The following is an 18,587-nucleotide window of genomic DNA, read 5'->3' on the forward strand; positions in this document are numbered from 1 at the left end:
TAAGACAGAAACCAGCCCTGGGAAGGCTCCTAGACCATCGTAGGACCCACTAATGAATGCAGCCACATTGGGCCGATTCACCTAACTAGTAAGTCAGTGGGAATGTGGGAGGAATACCAGAGTACCTTGGAGGAAATCCATTCAGACACAAGGAGAGCATGCAAATTTCACACAGACAATGGCCATGCATAGAGTTTGAACTCAGAAAGCTGAATGCTAAGCAGTATTATGATAAGAAACATGCTAATTGAATCAAACTTGCTTTATTTTGCATACAACAACAACAACAACAACATTTATTTATATAGCACATTTTCATACAAAAAAGTAGCTCAAAGTGCTTTACATAATGAAGAAAAGAAAAATAAAAGACAAAATAAGAAATTAAAATAAGACAACATTAGTTTACATAGAAAAGGAGTAAGGTCCGATGGCCAGGGTAGACAGAAAAAACAAAAAAAAAACTCCAGAAAGCTGGAGAAAAAAATAAAATCTGTAGGGGTTCCAGGCCACGAGACCGCCCAGTCCCCTCTGGGCATTCTACCTAACATAAATGAAATAGTCCTCTTTGTAGTTAGGGTTCTCATGGAGTCACTTGATGGTGATGGTCATACAGACTTCTGGCTTTTAATCCATCCATCATTGTTGGAACATCATGGTGCTTTGGGTAGAAAGGGCACCGGAAAAGGAAACAGAAGAGAGAGTAGGGGTTAGTACAGATTTTAGAGCCACCATGAATAGTTAGTATAATGAATTAAATATACAGAGTATCAGGATTAGCCTGGCGAATTCCTACTGGCAGGCTATTCCAGATTTTAGGTGCATAACAGCAGAAGGCCGCCTCATCACTTCTTTTAAGTTTTGCTCTTGGAATTCTAAGGAGACACTCAGTTGAGGACCTGAGGTTGCAATTTGGAATATAAGGTGTCAGACATTCCAATATATAAGATGGGGCGAGATTATTTAAGGCTTTATAAACCATAAGCAGAATTTTAAAGTCAATTCTGAATGACACAGGTAACCAGTGTAGTGACATCAAAACTAGAGAGGTGCTCGGATTTTCTTTTCCTGGTAAGGATTCTAGTAGCTGCATTCTGCACTAGTTGCAAACGATTTATGTCTTTTTTGGTAGTCCTGAGAGGACTGCGTTACAGTAATCTAGTCGACTGAAAACAAACACGTGAACTAATTTCTCCGCATCTTTCAATGATATAAGAGGTCTAAGGAGTAAGCAATATCAAAATGCTTTAAAAACAATTCATGTGGTAGTTTAAGGGTTCAGATAAATTTGAACAAATGCAAACTTCTCTTTATTCACCCTCACTTTCTGCTTGTGATTATCACTGAACATGATTTATCATTATACTAATGATATAATCATTTTTTTTTACCTTATCTAGGATCAGTTCCTTGTTGGGACTTATGGTGCTCGGAGAAGCTGCAAAGACAAATTTACCTTGCCTTCATGCCTTTTTGGATCTAAGTTTAGATGTTTTTGAAAAGAGTTCAGACTCCAGCCAGCATCTGGTAAGTATTTCATATTAAAAACAAAGACTGATCTTTTATTCAAATTGTACAAAGGCTTAACCATCTGGGAAAGCAGAGTGCTACATCAAAACAAATGGATCAAGAAAAGCTCAGAGGAAATAACATATAAATAAATAAATCAAGTGTATAAATGTATGAACATACATTTTTAATTAATAAGAAGACCCAGAAACAAGGACAAGGTGAAAATAAGTGATAGCAATGTAAAAAGCAGCATAATGCTTCAAGTTTATATTCATAAACATATTATTATTACTTATTATTTGGAAAACCAACTTACAATATCTGAGAGATACAATTGATTACAAATTCTTTTATTTTTCCAGTTGGTACACAGGCATACGAAGCGACTTGCTCAGGGTCAGAGTGTCAGATTTGGGATTTGAACCCACAACCTCAGGGTTTGAAGTCAAAGCTTTAACCACTACACGTATACATAGACTGTGATGTTCAAAATGTGAAGTCACAGTTCTTCCCTTGCACACAGGGCAGTAAATCCTTTTACAAAAATGCAGAACCTGAAGCCTGACTAAATATATAAAGATAAAAATGTTGGCGTGTGGGCCTGTGGGCCCTGTCAGTACCATCAGTCCTAATTTAGTATCCACTTTCTTGAATAGCTCCGGGGTGTGCCGGTGGAGGGTTTTTTCTTCAAAATTTGAATATGAAAATGTCTTCTCCTTTTGCGTTGCTGTTTGTTTGATATCAATAAAAAATTTATTACAAATAAAAAAATACTTGTTCCCAAAATGGAATAAAGGAATTATTCTAAAGTATGAAAACTGATAGAACACATTAGATATTTACTTAATGATAATATAATTTAGAGAAAGTAAAACGTGTTTATAATTTTTTTATTACATTAGAGGAATTATAGTACTTATTAAGTCCATCAGTTTTCAATGCAGGCACCTCAGCTTTTGCTTCACAAGCTATTTTTTAAAAAAAAGGTGGTAAGCCATATCTGGACCATGTGGATCAAGGATAGAACAATATGGTGACTATAGCTGTTGGAGTATTTTAAATAAATTATAGTGTGCTTGTAGTCTTTAAAGAATCTATGCACTTTTACACCTTCATTTCCCAGTAAAAGTGAGTCACAACACATCTTTGACGCAGGCAGTGTGTGTGTGGAGCAGCCTGGCTGGCCCCACTGCAAGAGGATCACAACAGAATAGATAAAAACAAATATGCTATTTCAGTGTAGGTTACATGCTTACAAATGCACGCATATTCACAATGACTTGTTCAAATATTCATTATAAATAGATTAAAGGGCTGCAGATGTACGCAAGCTGCAATGGGGCATGGCTAGTGAACAACCAACATTACATACTTACAGCACAGTCTCAGTCTGCTCTTTTCACTCACGTGTGCGTGTCATAGCTACAACAAGTTACAACATGGACGTTCCAGTGATGACTGCTGCTGCCTGACACCTCCTAGGTTCACATCCCAACCTGACAGCTATCTCTGTGGAGTGTGCATGTTCTCCTTGTGTTCATTTAAGGCTTTTTCAAAGACATTCAGTACATGCCAATTGGTGACTCTAAAATTGGCCTGCAGTATGTGGTAGAAATCAACATCTTAATTAAAGAAAGAAACTTATCCTCTAACAAGACAAGTCTGATAAAACCTATTTTTTAGCTTGTCCATCTGTGTCATTTATTGTGCCTGCAGCACCAAGCTGAGGAGGGAGCATCTCTCACAGGAGTCTGTTACAGCCTGATGAGAATGGTCAGAGAAACAAAGTGTGACAATAAGCGCTTCACCAGCACCGACCCGGCACAGACAGACATGGGAGGCACACTAATAAAAACAATAAATGTATTATTTTCTTCATCTGTGGGCTACGTCTTCCCCATATCCACAGACACAACACAGTCCCAAAAGCATAAACAGAAACACCAAAACAAAAACACTCTTTTTTCCTCCACTCCTCTCAGCAGCTTTGTCTCCCTACTCCTGACTCTGGCTCCTTGAGTGGTGGGTGTCGGCTTCTCTTATAACCCACCCGGAAGCGCTCCAGGTGATAATTGACCTAAATTAGGCTACACTTCCAGGTGTGGCCGCGTCACAGCCCAGACAGGCTCAGGAAGCCATGCAGCTCCCCCTGGTGGTGGCCACAGAGCCCAACAGGGATGAGCTCTGGTGTAACACAATTGAGGCTCTGATGCAACCCAGGGGGTCTGCCACCAAGTGTTCCGGGGGACATAGCGTGGATCTCATGGCTGCTCCCCCAGATCCAGTGTCAAAGGGGTGTCCCAACAGGGCATGGGTCCTGGCCGCAAAAGAATAGAGGTTCAATTTATAAACATTGAATTTACATGCAGTATCAATCAATGCATACATTTTATTCTGGTTGGTTCATTGGTTTACAACCAAATGGCTTATATAAAATAAAAGTCTGTTTTATTACAGTATTTTCTTATACCCTTTGGGTTGAGCCACCATCCTTGAGATGTCTGTGTATGTAACAGAGGTCCATTCTGGTTGTTTACAGGACATCTGCTGCCTTCTTAGTCATCTTCCAGTTCACTTTGTGTGTGGCAGCTTTGTCTTTGTTGCTCACTTCCTGATAGGCCTGAACAGGTTGCTGACATTTAATAACCTTCTATGCTATTTCTTTAGGATGAATGTTATATTTTAATATGGAAAGCATATCAAAATACTTTATCCAACATACTGTAGCTATATGACCCCTAAGTCTAATTTTCCTTCCTCAAGTAAGACATTGTGGTTGTGTGCTGACTTGACTTTTGCCTCCTGTTGCCAGGATAGACTTCTCCTCCAAGACCCGAACTTGTATTAAGCAGGTTTGAAGAAAGATGGATAACCAAATGCAAACAGTTGTTTGGTTGAATGTAAATATTTTCAATGGGTACGTTATAGGCATCAGTATTACATGTTCAAGTATGCAGATCAGACCAGCATTAGTGTTCAGCTCCATTAGCAGATAAAATCAACAAATTGGGATACCTAGAGCATCTGTTAACATAATTCCTGCATAATGTGAGGACTGTCTGAATTGTCCATATTTAATGAATAATTTGAAACTAAGACATAAAAAAAACTGGAAAAAGTCATCAGAGTAATTTTCAAAGGCTTCATAAATGCAACTTTATTTCGTTCACAGAAATGTCCTCCACTAACTGCAGTACATGTTTCAGCCAGTAAAAGTACGATACGATTCACCCTTCAATAGAATGACAACCCACTGAAGGTCACCACTCAACTCCTCATTGCCCTTTAATGGACTAAGCTGGCTCCAGATATGGATGGGTGAAGACTATAACTCATTGGAAATGATCCATTTGTCCTCCTTACTTCAATGCCTTTTCACTTTAAAATTTTCCAATATTTTTTGTCACATATGACGGTGTCATTGCAGGTTCAGGTTTCCTGTATGTTCTGGATAAGCTGGGACTTCTGCATGACCAGCCAGAGTTTTGGTTTTATAAAAAATCTGAAACCTCTCTGAATATATCATATCCCAAATACATATAATGATACAATATGAGAAGCTTAATCAAGTACGCTTTAGCAATATATTCAATTGAGAAGTAGAATGAGTAACAGTGCCTTCTATGAATGGAAGCTCTTTATCCCAAATGATGTTAAGTAGTAGATACTATAAAAGGCCATTTGCATTATTTATTCATTCGCTTTAAAGGATACGACTACAAAAACAACAGAGTTGCAATAAAACCTGTGGTAGAAATCAAACATATTGATTAAAGAAAGAAACATATCCTCTACTAGGACAAGGCTGATAAAACCTCCTCAGTCAGTAATCGGGCAGGAGAAAAACTGATCTTTGTGTCATTTACTACTCCTTGGCAAATGCCTTACAGGGAGCATCCATTACAGCACTCTGTTGCAGCTGTCAAAAATGAAAGGGCCGAGGTCCGTTTTATAAACAACTGAATTTACATGACAGTGTCAATCAATACATTCATTTGTTTGTTGGTCTACACCCAAATGGCGTTTGTAAAATAAACGTATATTTCATTATGTTCCTGTTCTTCAGCACTTATTCTGTCATGAAAACTGCATACGTGCCAACTAGCAAGTCCGAATGTGTGCATGAGAAGAACGTTACATCGGCCAGTTTCTTGAACCATCACCCCTGAACATTCTACTTGTTTACTTCAGCCACCTCCTCATGAAATTTCTAAAACAAATGTTTATATGTTTGACTGTGTACTACAAACCAAAAGACTTAACTGTTGTTACCTTTAAATTATTCTCTCATAAGCCCCACATAAGAAAAGCAAGACAGAGAAATTCCAAACAATATGTAAGTGAAAAAAATATGTTGTAAATTATAAAAAAATGCATACACAAGAAATGTCTGAAATATCTGCTAATTACATTCCTACAGGGAAAGTGGAAAAGATGCTTTGATAGAATTGAAAGAGTGTTGATTATGATTACTCTATGAGAGAAACGTGTACGTCTTCTTTTGACTTTAATCAACAGCGTCATTAATTTGGAAATCATACCACAATGTCAGCTATTTTTACTGTGAAATCCATATGCAATAGAAAATAAGTACAAATGTTGCAAAATTCAGCCTTCTGTTGATTATTTACAAATGAAACTATTCTCTGAAAAGCTTTTTATTCTGTATTTACCTTTTAGCTATTTTAAATTAAAACAGAGCAAGTGGCCCAACTTATAGTTTATTCTGTGAATTTTTGTTGCCCTTTGTTTGATATGGCGTGACAAACTAGCTGAGTTGACTGGCCACACAGATATTTAAAAGGACCGGGACGACTATCAAGTGGATATGCTGTTGATGTGAGCACCAGTGCCATTGTGTTGCCATCCCATCGGATACTTTATTAAAAGAATAAGACCATTACCAACATAAGAAATCCTTTCATTGGGGCATTTTAATTGGGGTGTTACCCAAAAATGGATTTGTCCAGCATGTGCCTGCATCTTTATTGTCCATTGCTGTTGACTAAATAACTTAAACATAGTTAGTTAAGCAACTTTTGCACCTTAGAAAGCAAGTCAGATGATGTGAAAAACCCATTTTGATTCTAATTCAAAAGTATATCTTTAGAATTCACTCCATTTTTTGATGCAGTCTATCAGACACATCTGGTCTGTTCTGAGGACATGTCTTAATTGTACATGCTTCCTTTATATGTATTTCCAAAATGAGATTTTTTGGGGGCTGCACGGTGGCGCAGTGGTATCGCTGCTGCCTCGCAGTTAAGAGACCTGGGTTCACTTCCCAGGTCCTCCCTGCGTGGAGTTTGCATGTTCTCCCCGTGTCTGCGTGGGTTTCCTCCGGGCGCTCCGGTTTCCTCCCACAGTCCAAAGACATGCTGGTTAGGTGGATTGGCGATTCTAAATTGGCCCTAGTGTGTGCTTGGTGTGTGGGTGTGTTTGTGTGTGTCCTGCGGTGGGTTGGCACCCTGCCTGGGTTCGTGACCCGAGGTTCCACTGTATATATATATATATATGTATAGGTCTGATCACAATCTGATATTTGGGTGGTTACCTACCAGGTAATGCTTGTTGTTGGTCAGCCAGTCAGCCTCCATCCGACACATTACCCTCTCAGTTGCGAGAAGCAGATCATAGACAAATGAGCCCCAATTTGGGTGAAACATGTGTTGTGTACTCTTTGTATTATTTGGCAGGTACTATATAACATGTCTATGATCTGCTTCTTGCAACAGAGAGGGAATGGTGGAATGGCGGCCGACTGACCAACCAACCACATGCGTTACCTGGTAGGTAGCCACAAATATATCAGATTGTGATCAGACTTATGCATGTAATACCCTGATCTACACCTTGTTAAGTAAGTGAACCAGTCACCGTGGTACAAGGTCAGAGGTTTCAGCCTCGAGCACTGATGTCCGAGGTTCCAATCCCCGCAAGGGGAAGCAAAAGTATGTATACCTGATGAGCCCCAATTAGGCCGAAACACGTGTTGTGTACTCTTTGTATTATTTGGCAGGTACTATCGTATATATAGGGTATTTCTTACTCCAGTGGATTGATGGTGTAGTGGCACTAACCGCACATACTTTTGCTTAATTGCCTTTCCACTTGTTTGCACTGAGATTTAAATGCTTTGTGTGCTTTGTGATGGCAGGTCTTAATATTTCAGAAGCATTTTATCCAGATGTAGCTTTACCTTTCATAACTTTTGTTACAACATTATGTGTAACACACAGTTGATCATCTGCTGCCGTAGCTCCTTAATGCATTGTGTGTTTAGGAGATGCCCTTCTGCTCATGACTGCTGTAAAGAACTGTTCTTTAAATATCTGTGGCCTTTTTCTCTGTTTGAACATTCCCCATTAGTGTTTATACTCATTGGAAGCTTTTTATTTATCACATCATTCTCTCTGTAATCTCTGGAGACTGCAATGCATGAAAATGCCAGGGCGGTGGCTCTGTCTGAGATTCTGGAAGCACCATGTCTGGCACAAACAATCATAGCAAAGTTTCTTAAAGTATCCCTCTTGTCCATTCTTGTGCTTGGCTGAAGAACAACTAAACCTCTTGACCATTTCTACCTGCCATATACAGTATAGTAGACTGGGTTGCCGCCTCAGGATTGGCTCTGTGAAGAAGCAGGCTATTTGTGTTAATAAGCAAATAATAAAGCGACCACTGAGGGTACATTACTTTGACATTTTGGTTCATTAACAGAGTATTCTTAGACAGAGAGGCATAGAATGTAAGAACATAAGAAATTTGACAAACAAAAGGAGACCATTCAGTCCATCAAGCCTGTTGTTTAGCTATGTCCCAATATCTCATCCAGATTCTTCTTAAAGGTTGTCAACATTTCTGCTTCAACAACATAGCTTGGTAGTTTGTTCAAGACTCCCACAACTCTTTGTGTAAGGAAATGCTTCCTGGCTTCTGTCCTAAATGCATTCATTTCCAATGGTGTCATCAAGTAAGTTGAAAGAATTCTGCTGGACCTACTTTATCAATGCATTTGAGAATTTTGAACACCTGGATCAGGTCCTCACACTGTCTCTTCGGCTTGAGTGGTTTAATTCTTTGAGTCTGTCAGAAGTCCTGGGATGCACATGGTTGCTCTCCTTTGCACAGTTTGTAGTGTTCAATCTCATAAATGACTATTATTTATTAGATAGACAGAAGATAACTTGTCCAATTATATAAACTACTGGGGGTTATGACTGAGGCAATGGGTGCAAAGCAAGAAGCAGATCTACAGTATATACAGCTGCAGCCATTGTAAGACCCATTCACTCACACACACACACACACACACACACATGCACACCCTCACACACACACACACACACACACGCATCAGGCCAGTTTAGTGTTGCGAGTTCATCTAACACAAATGTCAGGGTAGGAAATCCAAAGCAGACATGTCAAGAACATGGAAACTCCACCATCACCACTGTTAATTTTGAACAATCTGAATGCTGACTTTTATTAAAAACTAAAAAGACTAGAATTAATATTAACACTTACAAAATGTAGGAATCATCCAGAACTCTTGACTATTTGCACAGTATTCGTTAAAGCTGATTTTAATCTTCTGGCCCACTCACTACCACAGCCTGCTCGGTATTTTCTAATACCCAATTCCAGATGGTTTAGTGTGTCATATTCTATTTGTTGTAACTAAAGTGTTATTCACAAAACAGTTCTTTTAATGAAAATAATAATCAGCAAGACCCCTGGGACACTTGTACTAAACAATCAAAGAATCACTTTCTTCAAGACATTTAGAAGGATTTACGAGTAATTTTACAACTACAGATCTAGATGTGCACTGTAATCTCTAATTAGAGACCAATAAGATTCAATTTTGCCCATTGTGTCCAGTTCAAAGATATGAGGGTTGCGGCTTATCCTGGCAGCACAAAAAAGTAACCAACCCTTGAGGGGGCAAGAGTTGATTACAGGGCGCCCCCTTACTACACCAATCCATTTACTTATTATTAAAAATGTTCAGAGTTGTGGGTGCTGGAACGTGTCCAAGCAGCATCAACCACAAAGCAGGAAACAACACACAACAAGGAGCCACTCAATCATAACGCACACACACACACCAAAACTTAATCCTTCTGGGCCAATTTAAAGCAAACAGTGAACCAGCGACACACATGTTTGGGCTGTAGGAGGAAAACTCCAATGTCCAGAGAAAGATACATGAGGACTTGGGGGGCATGCAAACAACAGGCAATGACTGGAGTGTAATTTAAATGCAGTCTTAAAGGAGGTGTGAGGCCACCACAGTAACCACTGTCATCTGCTCAGTCATTTTGAATGTTAAAAATATTTTTGAACTGCTTATGCTCATTTCTATTATATATAATCAGTGCATATAAGTTAAATAATAATACTAGAATAATGCTGATGCCTTTTAAAAAGAGGAAAATAGCATAATGGTAGAGTGTATTTGGTTAAATTTCAATATTGAATAAAGCTCTCCAATCTGGGCAGCCAAAACTAACATACTTAGGTAGCAGAGGTGGGAGGGGCTTACAGTATTCATGAAAAACAAAGAATAAAAGAAAGTTAAAGGGAGCTTCTGTCTAATGTTATATAGTGTTAGCACTTACTGCCCATATGACTAGCTTTAAAAATCATTTACCTGGGGTCTTAAGAAAGATAGATAGATAGATAGATAGATAGATAGATAGATAGATAGATAGATAGATAGATAGATAGATAGATAGATAGATAGATAGATAGATAGATAGATAGATAGATAGATAGATAGATAGATAGATAGATAGATAGATAGGAGAAAAGTTCATTAATAGATAGATAGATGGCCTCTGACTTCCCTAACCTTGAACTACACCAAGTGGGTTTCATAATAAATTGTTGATAACAAAATCTCAAAGTGGGGATGTGCCGAGCAAGTGTGCTATAATACCAAAGGGCCAAAGTTGAAAAATCCTAGATGTTTTCCACCTTGTTCATTTGTAAACTCTTTACAACAACAACAACAACATTTATTTATATAGCACATTTTCATACAAAAAGTAACGCAAAGTGCTTTACATAATGAAGAGAAGAAATATAAAAGACAAAATAAGAAATTAAAATAAGACAACATTAGTTAACGTAGAAAGTAGTAAGGTCCGATGGCCAGGGTGGACAGAAAAAACAAAAAAAAAAACTCCAGAAGGCTGGAGAAAAAAATAAAATCTGCAGGGGTTCCAGGCCACGAGACCGCCCAGTCCCCTCTGGGCATTCTACCTAACATAAATGAAATAGTCCTCTTTGTAGTTCGGGTTTTTCACGGAGTCACTTGATGCTGATGGTTGTACAGACTTCTGGCTTTTAATCCATCCATCATTGTTGGAACATCATGGTGCTTTGGGTAGATGGTGGTGGCGCACGCCACCACCAGCAGGACACCGGAAAAGGAAACAGAAGAGAGAGTAGGGGTTAGTACAGATTTTGAATGAATAGTTATTATAATGAATTGGATATACAGAGTATCAGGATTAAATTACAGTGAAGTTATGAGAAGGCCATGTTAAAGTAATGTGTTTTCAGTAGTTTTTTAAAGTGCTCCACTGTATTAGCCTGGCGAATTCCTACTAGCAGGCTATTCCAGATTTTGGAATTCTCTTGGAATTCTAAGGAGACACTCAGTTGAGGATCTGAGGTTACGATTTGGAATATAAGGTGTCAGACATTCCGATATATAAGCCGGGGCGAGATTATTTAAAGCTTTATAAACCATAAGCAGAATTTTAAAGTCAATTCTGAATGACACAGGTAACCAGTGTAGTGACATCAAAACTGGAGAAATGTGCTCGGATTTTCTTTTCCTGATAAGGATTCTAGCAGCTGCATTCTGCACTAATTGCAAACGATTGATGTCTTTTTTGGGTAGTCCTGAGAGGAGTGCGTTACAGTAATCTAGCCGACTGAAAACAAACGCATGAACTAATTTCTCTGCATCTTTCGATGATATAAGAGGTCTAACTTTTGCTATGTTTCTTAGGTGAAAAAATGCTGTCCTAGTGATCTGATTAATATGCGATTTAAAATTCAGATTACAATCAACGGTTACCCCTAAGCTTTTTACCTCCGATTTGACTTTTAATCCTAATGCATCCAGTTTATTTCTAATAGCCTCATTGTATCCATTATTGCCAATCACTAAGATTTCGGTTTTTTCTTTATTTAATTTGAGAAAGTTACTATTCATCCATTCTGAGATACAGGTTAGACATTGTGTTAGCGAATCAAGAGATTCGGGGTCATCAGGTGCTATTGATAAATACAGCTGTGTGTCATCAGCATAGCTGTGGTAGCTCACGTTGTGCCCTGAGATAATCTGACCTAATGGAAGCATGTAGATTGAGAAGAGCAGCGGACCCATGATAGAGCCTTGTGGAACACCATATAGGATATCATGTGTCTTTGAGTTATAATTACCACAACTAACAAAGAATTTTCTCCCTGCCGGGTAGGATTCAAACCAATTTAAGACACTGCCAGAGAGGCCCACCCATTGACTAAGGCGATTCTTAAGAATATTATGATCAATGGTGTCAAATGCGGCACTCAGATCTAAGAGGATGAGAACAGATAAATGGCCTCTGTCGGCATTTACCCGCAAGTCATTTACTACTTTAATGAGTGCAGTTTCTGTGCTGTGATTTGTTCTAAAACCTGACTGAAATTTATCAAGAATAGCATGTTTATTGAGGTGCTCATTTAACTGTATAATGACTGCCTTCTCTAGAATTTTACTTAAGAAAGGCAGGTTAGAGATGGGTCTATAATTTTCAAGAGCAGAGGGATCGAGGTTATTTTTCTTAAGTAGGGGTTTAACTACCGCAGTCTTAAGACAGTCTGGGAAGACCCCCGTACCTAATGACGAATTTACTATGTCAAGAACATTATCACTAAGCACGCCCGATACTTCTTTGAAAAAATTAGTTGGTATTGGGTCAAGGACACAGGTGGAGGGTTTCATTTGAGAAATTATTTTATGTAAATCAGGTAAATCTATCCTAGTGAAAGACTTTAATTTGTTTATTATGGAGTACTGGGGTTTAGGAGGATCCTTAGTGTTGGGGAGATATACTATGTTATTTCTAATATCATTAATTTTTTGATTGAAAAATACAGCGATAGCCTCACAGGTTTTACTGGAAGTACTTAGGAGGCATTCCTTTGAGTTACCTGGGTTTAACAGATGATCAATTGTTGAAAATAAGACTCTGGGATTACTAGCATTGTTATTTATAATCTTAGAGAAATAGCAGCGTCTCTCAAGACGGACCTTGTTATTGTATTCTGTTATTTTAACTTTTAATATTTCATAGTCAATAGTTAGTTTAGTTTTCCTCCATTTACGCTCAGCTCTACGGCATGATCTCTGTAAATTATCTCTTTATTATTCAGCCTGCTGTCATCATGTGTATAGGTGCATCTCTTGAAACTGATTTAAATAATTAATTATTTCTTGGTTTTTTTTTTTGGCTTTTCTGTTTCTTTCTTTCAGCATGTGCCAATACGAAGAGGTTTATCAGCCTGGCCTTGGCAACTGATCTATGTCTATAGCACCACATTAACAGAGATTTGCTTGAATGGATGTAACTCAGAAATACAGAAGACTGCTTTAGTTGGCAAGAGGCCGTGCACACAGAAAAATGACTTGAACCAGTCAGGACTGCTTTGGCTTTTAAACTGGAAATCCTTGCCAAACAGCAATGGTGAGTGTTAGTGGAAACAAACCATGTGGTATTTTAGTTGGTTCTTTTTCTCATACTGGGAAACAGTTTGTCTGAGTGTCCCACAGCTGTGGATCACTGGATTTAAATCCTAGTCTGGTCACTGAGTATATGGAGTCTGCATGTTCTCCCTGTGCCCATCTGAGCTTTTCTTCCCACATTCTATTGGTATACATCCATCCATCCATCCATTTTCTAACCCGCTGAATCCGAACACAGGGTCACGGGGGTCTGCTGGAGCCAATCCCAGCCAACACAGGGCACAAGGCAGGAAGCAATCCCGGGCAGGGTGCCAACCCACCGCAGGACACACACAAACACACCAAGCACACACTAGGGCCAAGTTAGAATCGCCAATCCACCTAACCTGCATGTCTTTGGACTGTGGGAGGAAACCGGAGCGCCCGGAGGAAACCCACGCAGACACGGGGAGAACATGCAAACTCCACGCAGGGTGGACCCGGGAAGCGAACCCGGGTCTCCTAACTGTGAGGCAGCAGCGCTACCACTGCGCCACCGTGCCGCCCAATTGGTATACATGTTAGGCTAATTGTCAACTTTGAGTTGGTTTGTTTCTACCCAGTGGTAGATTGGCACCTTGTCTAAGGCTGGTTCTCCAACACTGCCAAGATCAGCGTCAGCCCCACGACCCTAAACTAAATTATTCTGCTTTGATAATAGATGAATGGATTTCAATTGGAATACAGGTAAGGAGTCTAAAAAAAGGGCAGCTGTTTTTTTCAATTATAATTCGTTCTTATACAAAATAATTCAAATACATTCCAAGGTTGAATATTACTTACCTTCTAGACCATTTTACCCTTTTTAATGTGATCTCTAAAGTTACTCTTTGTTTGCTGTAAGATTTACTTAGCAGCCGTATAAACTGCTGTCTTAGTTCTCCACTTGAAAAAGCTTCAGAGCCACACGCATTAGAAATTTCTAATCTGGAAACATGCTGCTAAAAGTCTTACACAAATTTATGGTTGTGATTTTGGTGGATAATGTAGTCTGCAATTCTTGATGGATCATAAAATAGGTCTGGTTTATAGGAGTGCAATGCCCACCAATGGCGTTTGAGGGCAGCCTTACTTTATGTCTTTAATGCTAATGGGCTATAAATTCACAGGAGCCAGGTTTAGAAATTAGCTGTAATTACATTTGTCCTTGAACTTTGCAAGACGTTTTGGATCTTCATAAAAATGTTAAGAAATCTCTCAAAACCTAATATACTGTAAGCTGTAAAGTCAATTAATTTACTTTGTACAAAAAAGATGTTAAGAGAAAAAGAGGAGTAGGGGTCCCAACCAACAAAATCGTTTTGTTAATTTGATTTCTTCTAATGGATGACTTTAGGTGCATATGAGTATTGCCAGCAGGCACTATGTTACATAAGAAGCACATTTCAATGTGGAGTCCATCCGTTCTATCACTTGGGATCTCAGTGTGCCATTACTGGAGCAGTAAAGCCTGTAAAGTTTAAGAAGAACATGGGTAACGGGACTCTACTCATTGTCTTCACAATTAAACAAAGGGGTTGGCATAATGCAAAAGTGCTGTTGTCCTCATGGGGGCTGGAGTAAAGCTCTCTTCTGCAGCCCTGATGTTATAACCTACAAGGTCATGGGCAACCTGACTTCACTCATTAGCACGACAAGTAAAGGACAAGTTCATGATTTTTCAAGTCAGAGATAATGTGTTTCTTCACCATCATTGTTTATATTAATTTGTTATATGAAATTGTGCCCTCCTCCTGTGGAGGGAAGCTTTACTCCAGTCCCCGTGAGGAGAACAGTATTATTGGAGTAGGTCAACCCCTTTGTTTATGGCTGTATTATTTAATTTCATATTATGTTAAGCACGCTATGATTGATTAACACCACTAGGAGACTGGGTTTAGAGTTTACATGTTCTCTCCACCCGTGACCCTGTGTTCGGATTCAGCGGGTTGGAAAATGGATGGATGGATGTTCTCTCCATTTTATGTGAACTTTTCCATGAATTATTCCAGTTTTTCTTACACATCTCAAATATGTACCGTTACATTGATTGCAAGCCGTACATAAGCCTGATAAAAGGAAGCATTGGATTGGTGCAACATCAAAAGTTGGCTCGATTTATGCTTAATAATAGATAGATAGATAGATAGATAGATAGATAGATAGATAGATAGATAGATAGATAGATAGATAGATAGATAGATAGATAGATAGATAGATAGATATTGCCAAGAAATAATCAGTCACACGTGTCTGTTGTGAATTATGGGAATCACCGGCCACTTTATTAGGTATACCTTGCTAATACCTGGTTGGACCCCCCTTTTGCCTTCAGAACTCCCATAATTCTTTGTGATGGAAATATTCCTCAGAGTCCGTATTGACATGATAGCATCACACAGTTGCTGCAGATTTGTGGGCTGCACATCCATGATGCGAATCTCTAAAGGTGCTCCGTCTGAGGAGGTCATCTGAATACAGTGAACTCGTTGTATTTCAGAAACCGGTTTGAGATGATTTGAGCTTTGTGACATGGCGCGTTATCCTGCTGGAAGTAGCCATCAGAAGATGGGTACAGTGCGGATATAATGGGATGAACATGGTCAGCAGCAATACTCCGGTAGGCTGTGGTATTTAAATGATGGTCAATTGGTACTAAGGGGTCCAAATCTTCTGTTGTCCAATTTTGGTGAGCTTGTGTGAATTGTAGCCTAAGTTTCCTTTTCTTAGCTGACAGAAGTGGCACCCAGTGTGGTCTCCGGCTGCTGTAGCCCATCTGCTTCCAGGTTTGACGTGTTGTTTGTTCAGAGATGCTCTTCTGCATACCTCAATTGTAATGAGTGGCTATTTGACTTACTGTTACTGTTACCGTTACTGTTACTGTTACTTACTGTTGCCTTTCTATCCACTCAAAACAGGTTTGGCCATTCTCCTCTGACCTCAGGCATCAACAAGGCATTTTTGCCCAGGGAACTGCCAGTCACTGGATATTTTCCCTTTTTTAGGCCATTGTCTGTAAATTCTAGAGGTGGCTGTGCATGAAAATCCCAGTTAATCAGCAGTTTCTGAAATATGTGTCACATTCAAAGTAACTTAAATCACTTTTCTTCCCATTTCTGATGCTTGGTTTGAACTTCAGTAAGTTATCTTGACTATATCTTCATGCCTAAATGCATTGAGTTGCTGCCATGTGATTGCCTGATTAGATATTTGCGTTAACAAGCAGTTGTACCTAATAAAGTGGCTAGTGTACATAGACACACGTGTTTGGGCTGCAGGAGGAATACTCCAATGTCCAGAGAAAGATACATGAGGACTGGGGGTGGGGGGGGGGGGGGGTGCATGCAAAAAACAGGCAATGACTGGGATGTAATTTAAATGCAGTCTTAAAGGAGGTGTGAAGCCACTGCAGTAACCACTGTGTCATCTGCTCAGTCATTTTGAATGTTAAAAATATTTTTGAACAGCTTATGCTCATTTCTATTATATATAATCAGTGCATATAAGTTAAATAATAATACTAGAATAATGCTGATGCCTTTCAAAAAGAGGTAAATAGCATAATGGTAGTGTGTATTTGGGGTAATCTCAATATTGAATAAAGCTCTCCAATTTGGGCAGCCAAAACTAAAATTCTTAGGTAGCAGAGGTGGGAGGGGCTTATTCATGAAAAAAGAATAAAAGAAAGTCTCAAGGAAAGTTAAAGGGAGCTTCTGTTTAATGTTATATAGTATAGTGTTAGCACTTACTGCCCATATGACTAGCTTTAAAAATCATTTACCTGGGGTCTTAAGATAGATAGATAGATAGATAGATAGATAGATAGATAGATAGATAGATAGATAGATAGATAGATAGATAGATAGATAGATAGATAGATAGATAGATAGATAGATAGATAGATAGATAGATAGATAGATAGAACTTTTACAATAGGCAGTATGATATCAAACCTCCCCATCAATCTTTGGCTTTTTAGTGGAACAGAAGATGATGTCACATTTTTGACTCAATTTATGAAAGTGTTTATTTGAAAAGTGATTAAATGAAATGCCCATTGCGAACGCTGATTGCATTATGACTTGCTATCAGGACCATTTTGTGTAATACAAAGTACAGGAAGATGATGATCTCAATCAATCACCCATAAATTGTTTAAGTAAATCCAGTTTTAGGTTCACAAGAGGGTTATCCCAATAGTTTCAAGAGTTTTATTTTTTAGTATCAATCACTCTTCCATCAATCAATTAATCAATATATCTTTATAGTCATAGGGAATCTTTTATTCAAGACAACAAGGCAAGATAAAATTGCATGGCCTGTATAAAGAGACACAGCTGGAATTCGTGAGGGACAAGCAGGGCTCAATGAGCTAAAAGTTCTCCTCTTGTTTATTCAAATGTCTTATGATCTTATGCGTGGCCTTCACATGACAAGACAAGACATCTTGTCTTGAGGAAACTGCTGGAGTTTAGTTACAGCCTAAGATATTGTCCATTGAAGGTCAATTCTATAAACACTGAAGATGCAACAAGTCATAGGTGTCTCCAGAACTGCATCTCTGCTCTAACACAAGCCTATACATCATCATCGTCTTTTCACTAAGCAGTATGGTGAGCATGGAGAGCTTGGTAATAGAACTTCTGTCTGTGCCGCAAGAAAATCAGTAAATCAGTAATAGCTATGGAGAGAAACTGGTGCCACAATTTAACTACTTAATGAAATGACTCTGTAAGGTTACAAAATAAGGGGCATAGCCTAGTATTCCATAAATTAACAACAATATGCACCATAAGGAAATCTGCGTCTTAGAGTCCTTTACTTCTGTCTGTCATTGTCTGGATGGGCTGAAATGCAAAATAGGTGAGGAGTCCTTGACAATCACTGTGACTTGTGTCTGTTGTGTTAACATATATAGAACTATTTGTAATAAAGTGGAACTGATATATGCATTGTATACTTAGCTGATAGACATTTGCATATTATTAAGAAACATACCACAATCATGTCTGAGTGATTTCAGAATATTTCTAACACAGTGCTAAAGGCATTTCAATATGTATGTCTTCAATATGTGAAGCCCTTTTTGGAAATTAATTGACTTTTCATATTCATTCCTAGAGGCGTATTGATTTCCATTAATTACATAAATTGTTTGTTCGGATGCTCTTCAGTATACAGTGTTCAAAAAAGCTACAAAGCAATGGGCTGGCACACCGATGGTACCTTTGCTTCACAGATCTTATGCTCAGTCTTTTGTGCGTGTGGAGTTGGCATATTCTTCATGTCTAACTAAGCTTTATTTCCA

The 18,587-nt window shown here is 38.7% G+C and overlaps 1 protein-coding gene across 1 annotated transcript in view; it reads left to right on the forward strand.

Annotated features, from left to right (window-relative positions):
- The window catches only part of tmem232 (transmembrane protein 232), a 180,029-nt gene that overhangs the window by 62,663 nt on the left and 98,779 nt on the right, over positions 1 to 18,587 (forward strand). The window contains exons 9-10 of the mRNA XM_028804512.2: positions 1,401 to 1,527; positions 13,052 to 13,262. Of these exons, the coding sequence (XP_028660345.2) occupies positions 1,401 to 1,527; positions 13,052 to 13,262 (338 nt within the window). The remainder of the gene's footprint in view (positions 1 to 1,400; positions 1,528 to 13,051; positions 13,263 to 18,587) is intronic.

Source organism: Erpetoichthys calabaricus, chromosome 7, assembly GCF_900747795.2.
Source record: "Erpetoichthys calabaricus chromosome 7, fErpCal1.3, whole genome shotgun sequence".
In the NCBI taxonomy this organism is placed as follows: Eukaryota; Metazoa; Chordata; class Cladistia; order Polypteriformes; family Polypteridae; genus Erpetoichthys; species Erpetoichthys calabaricus.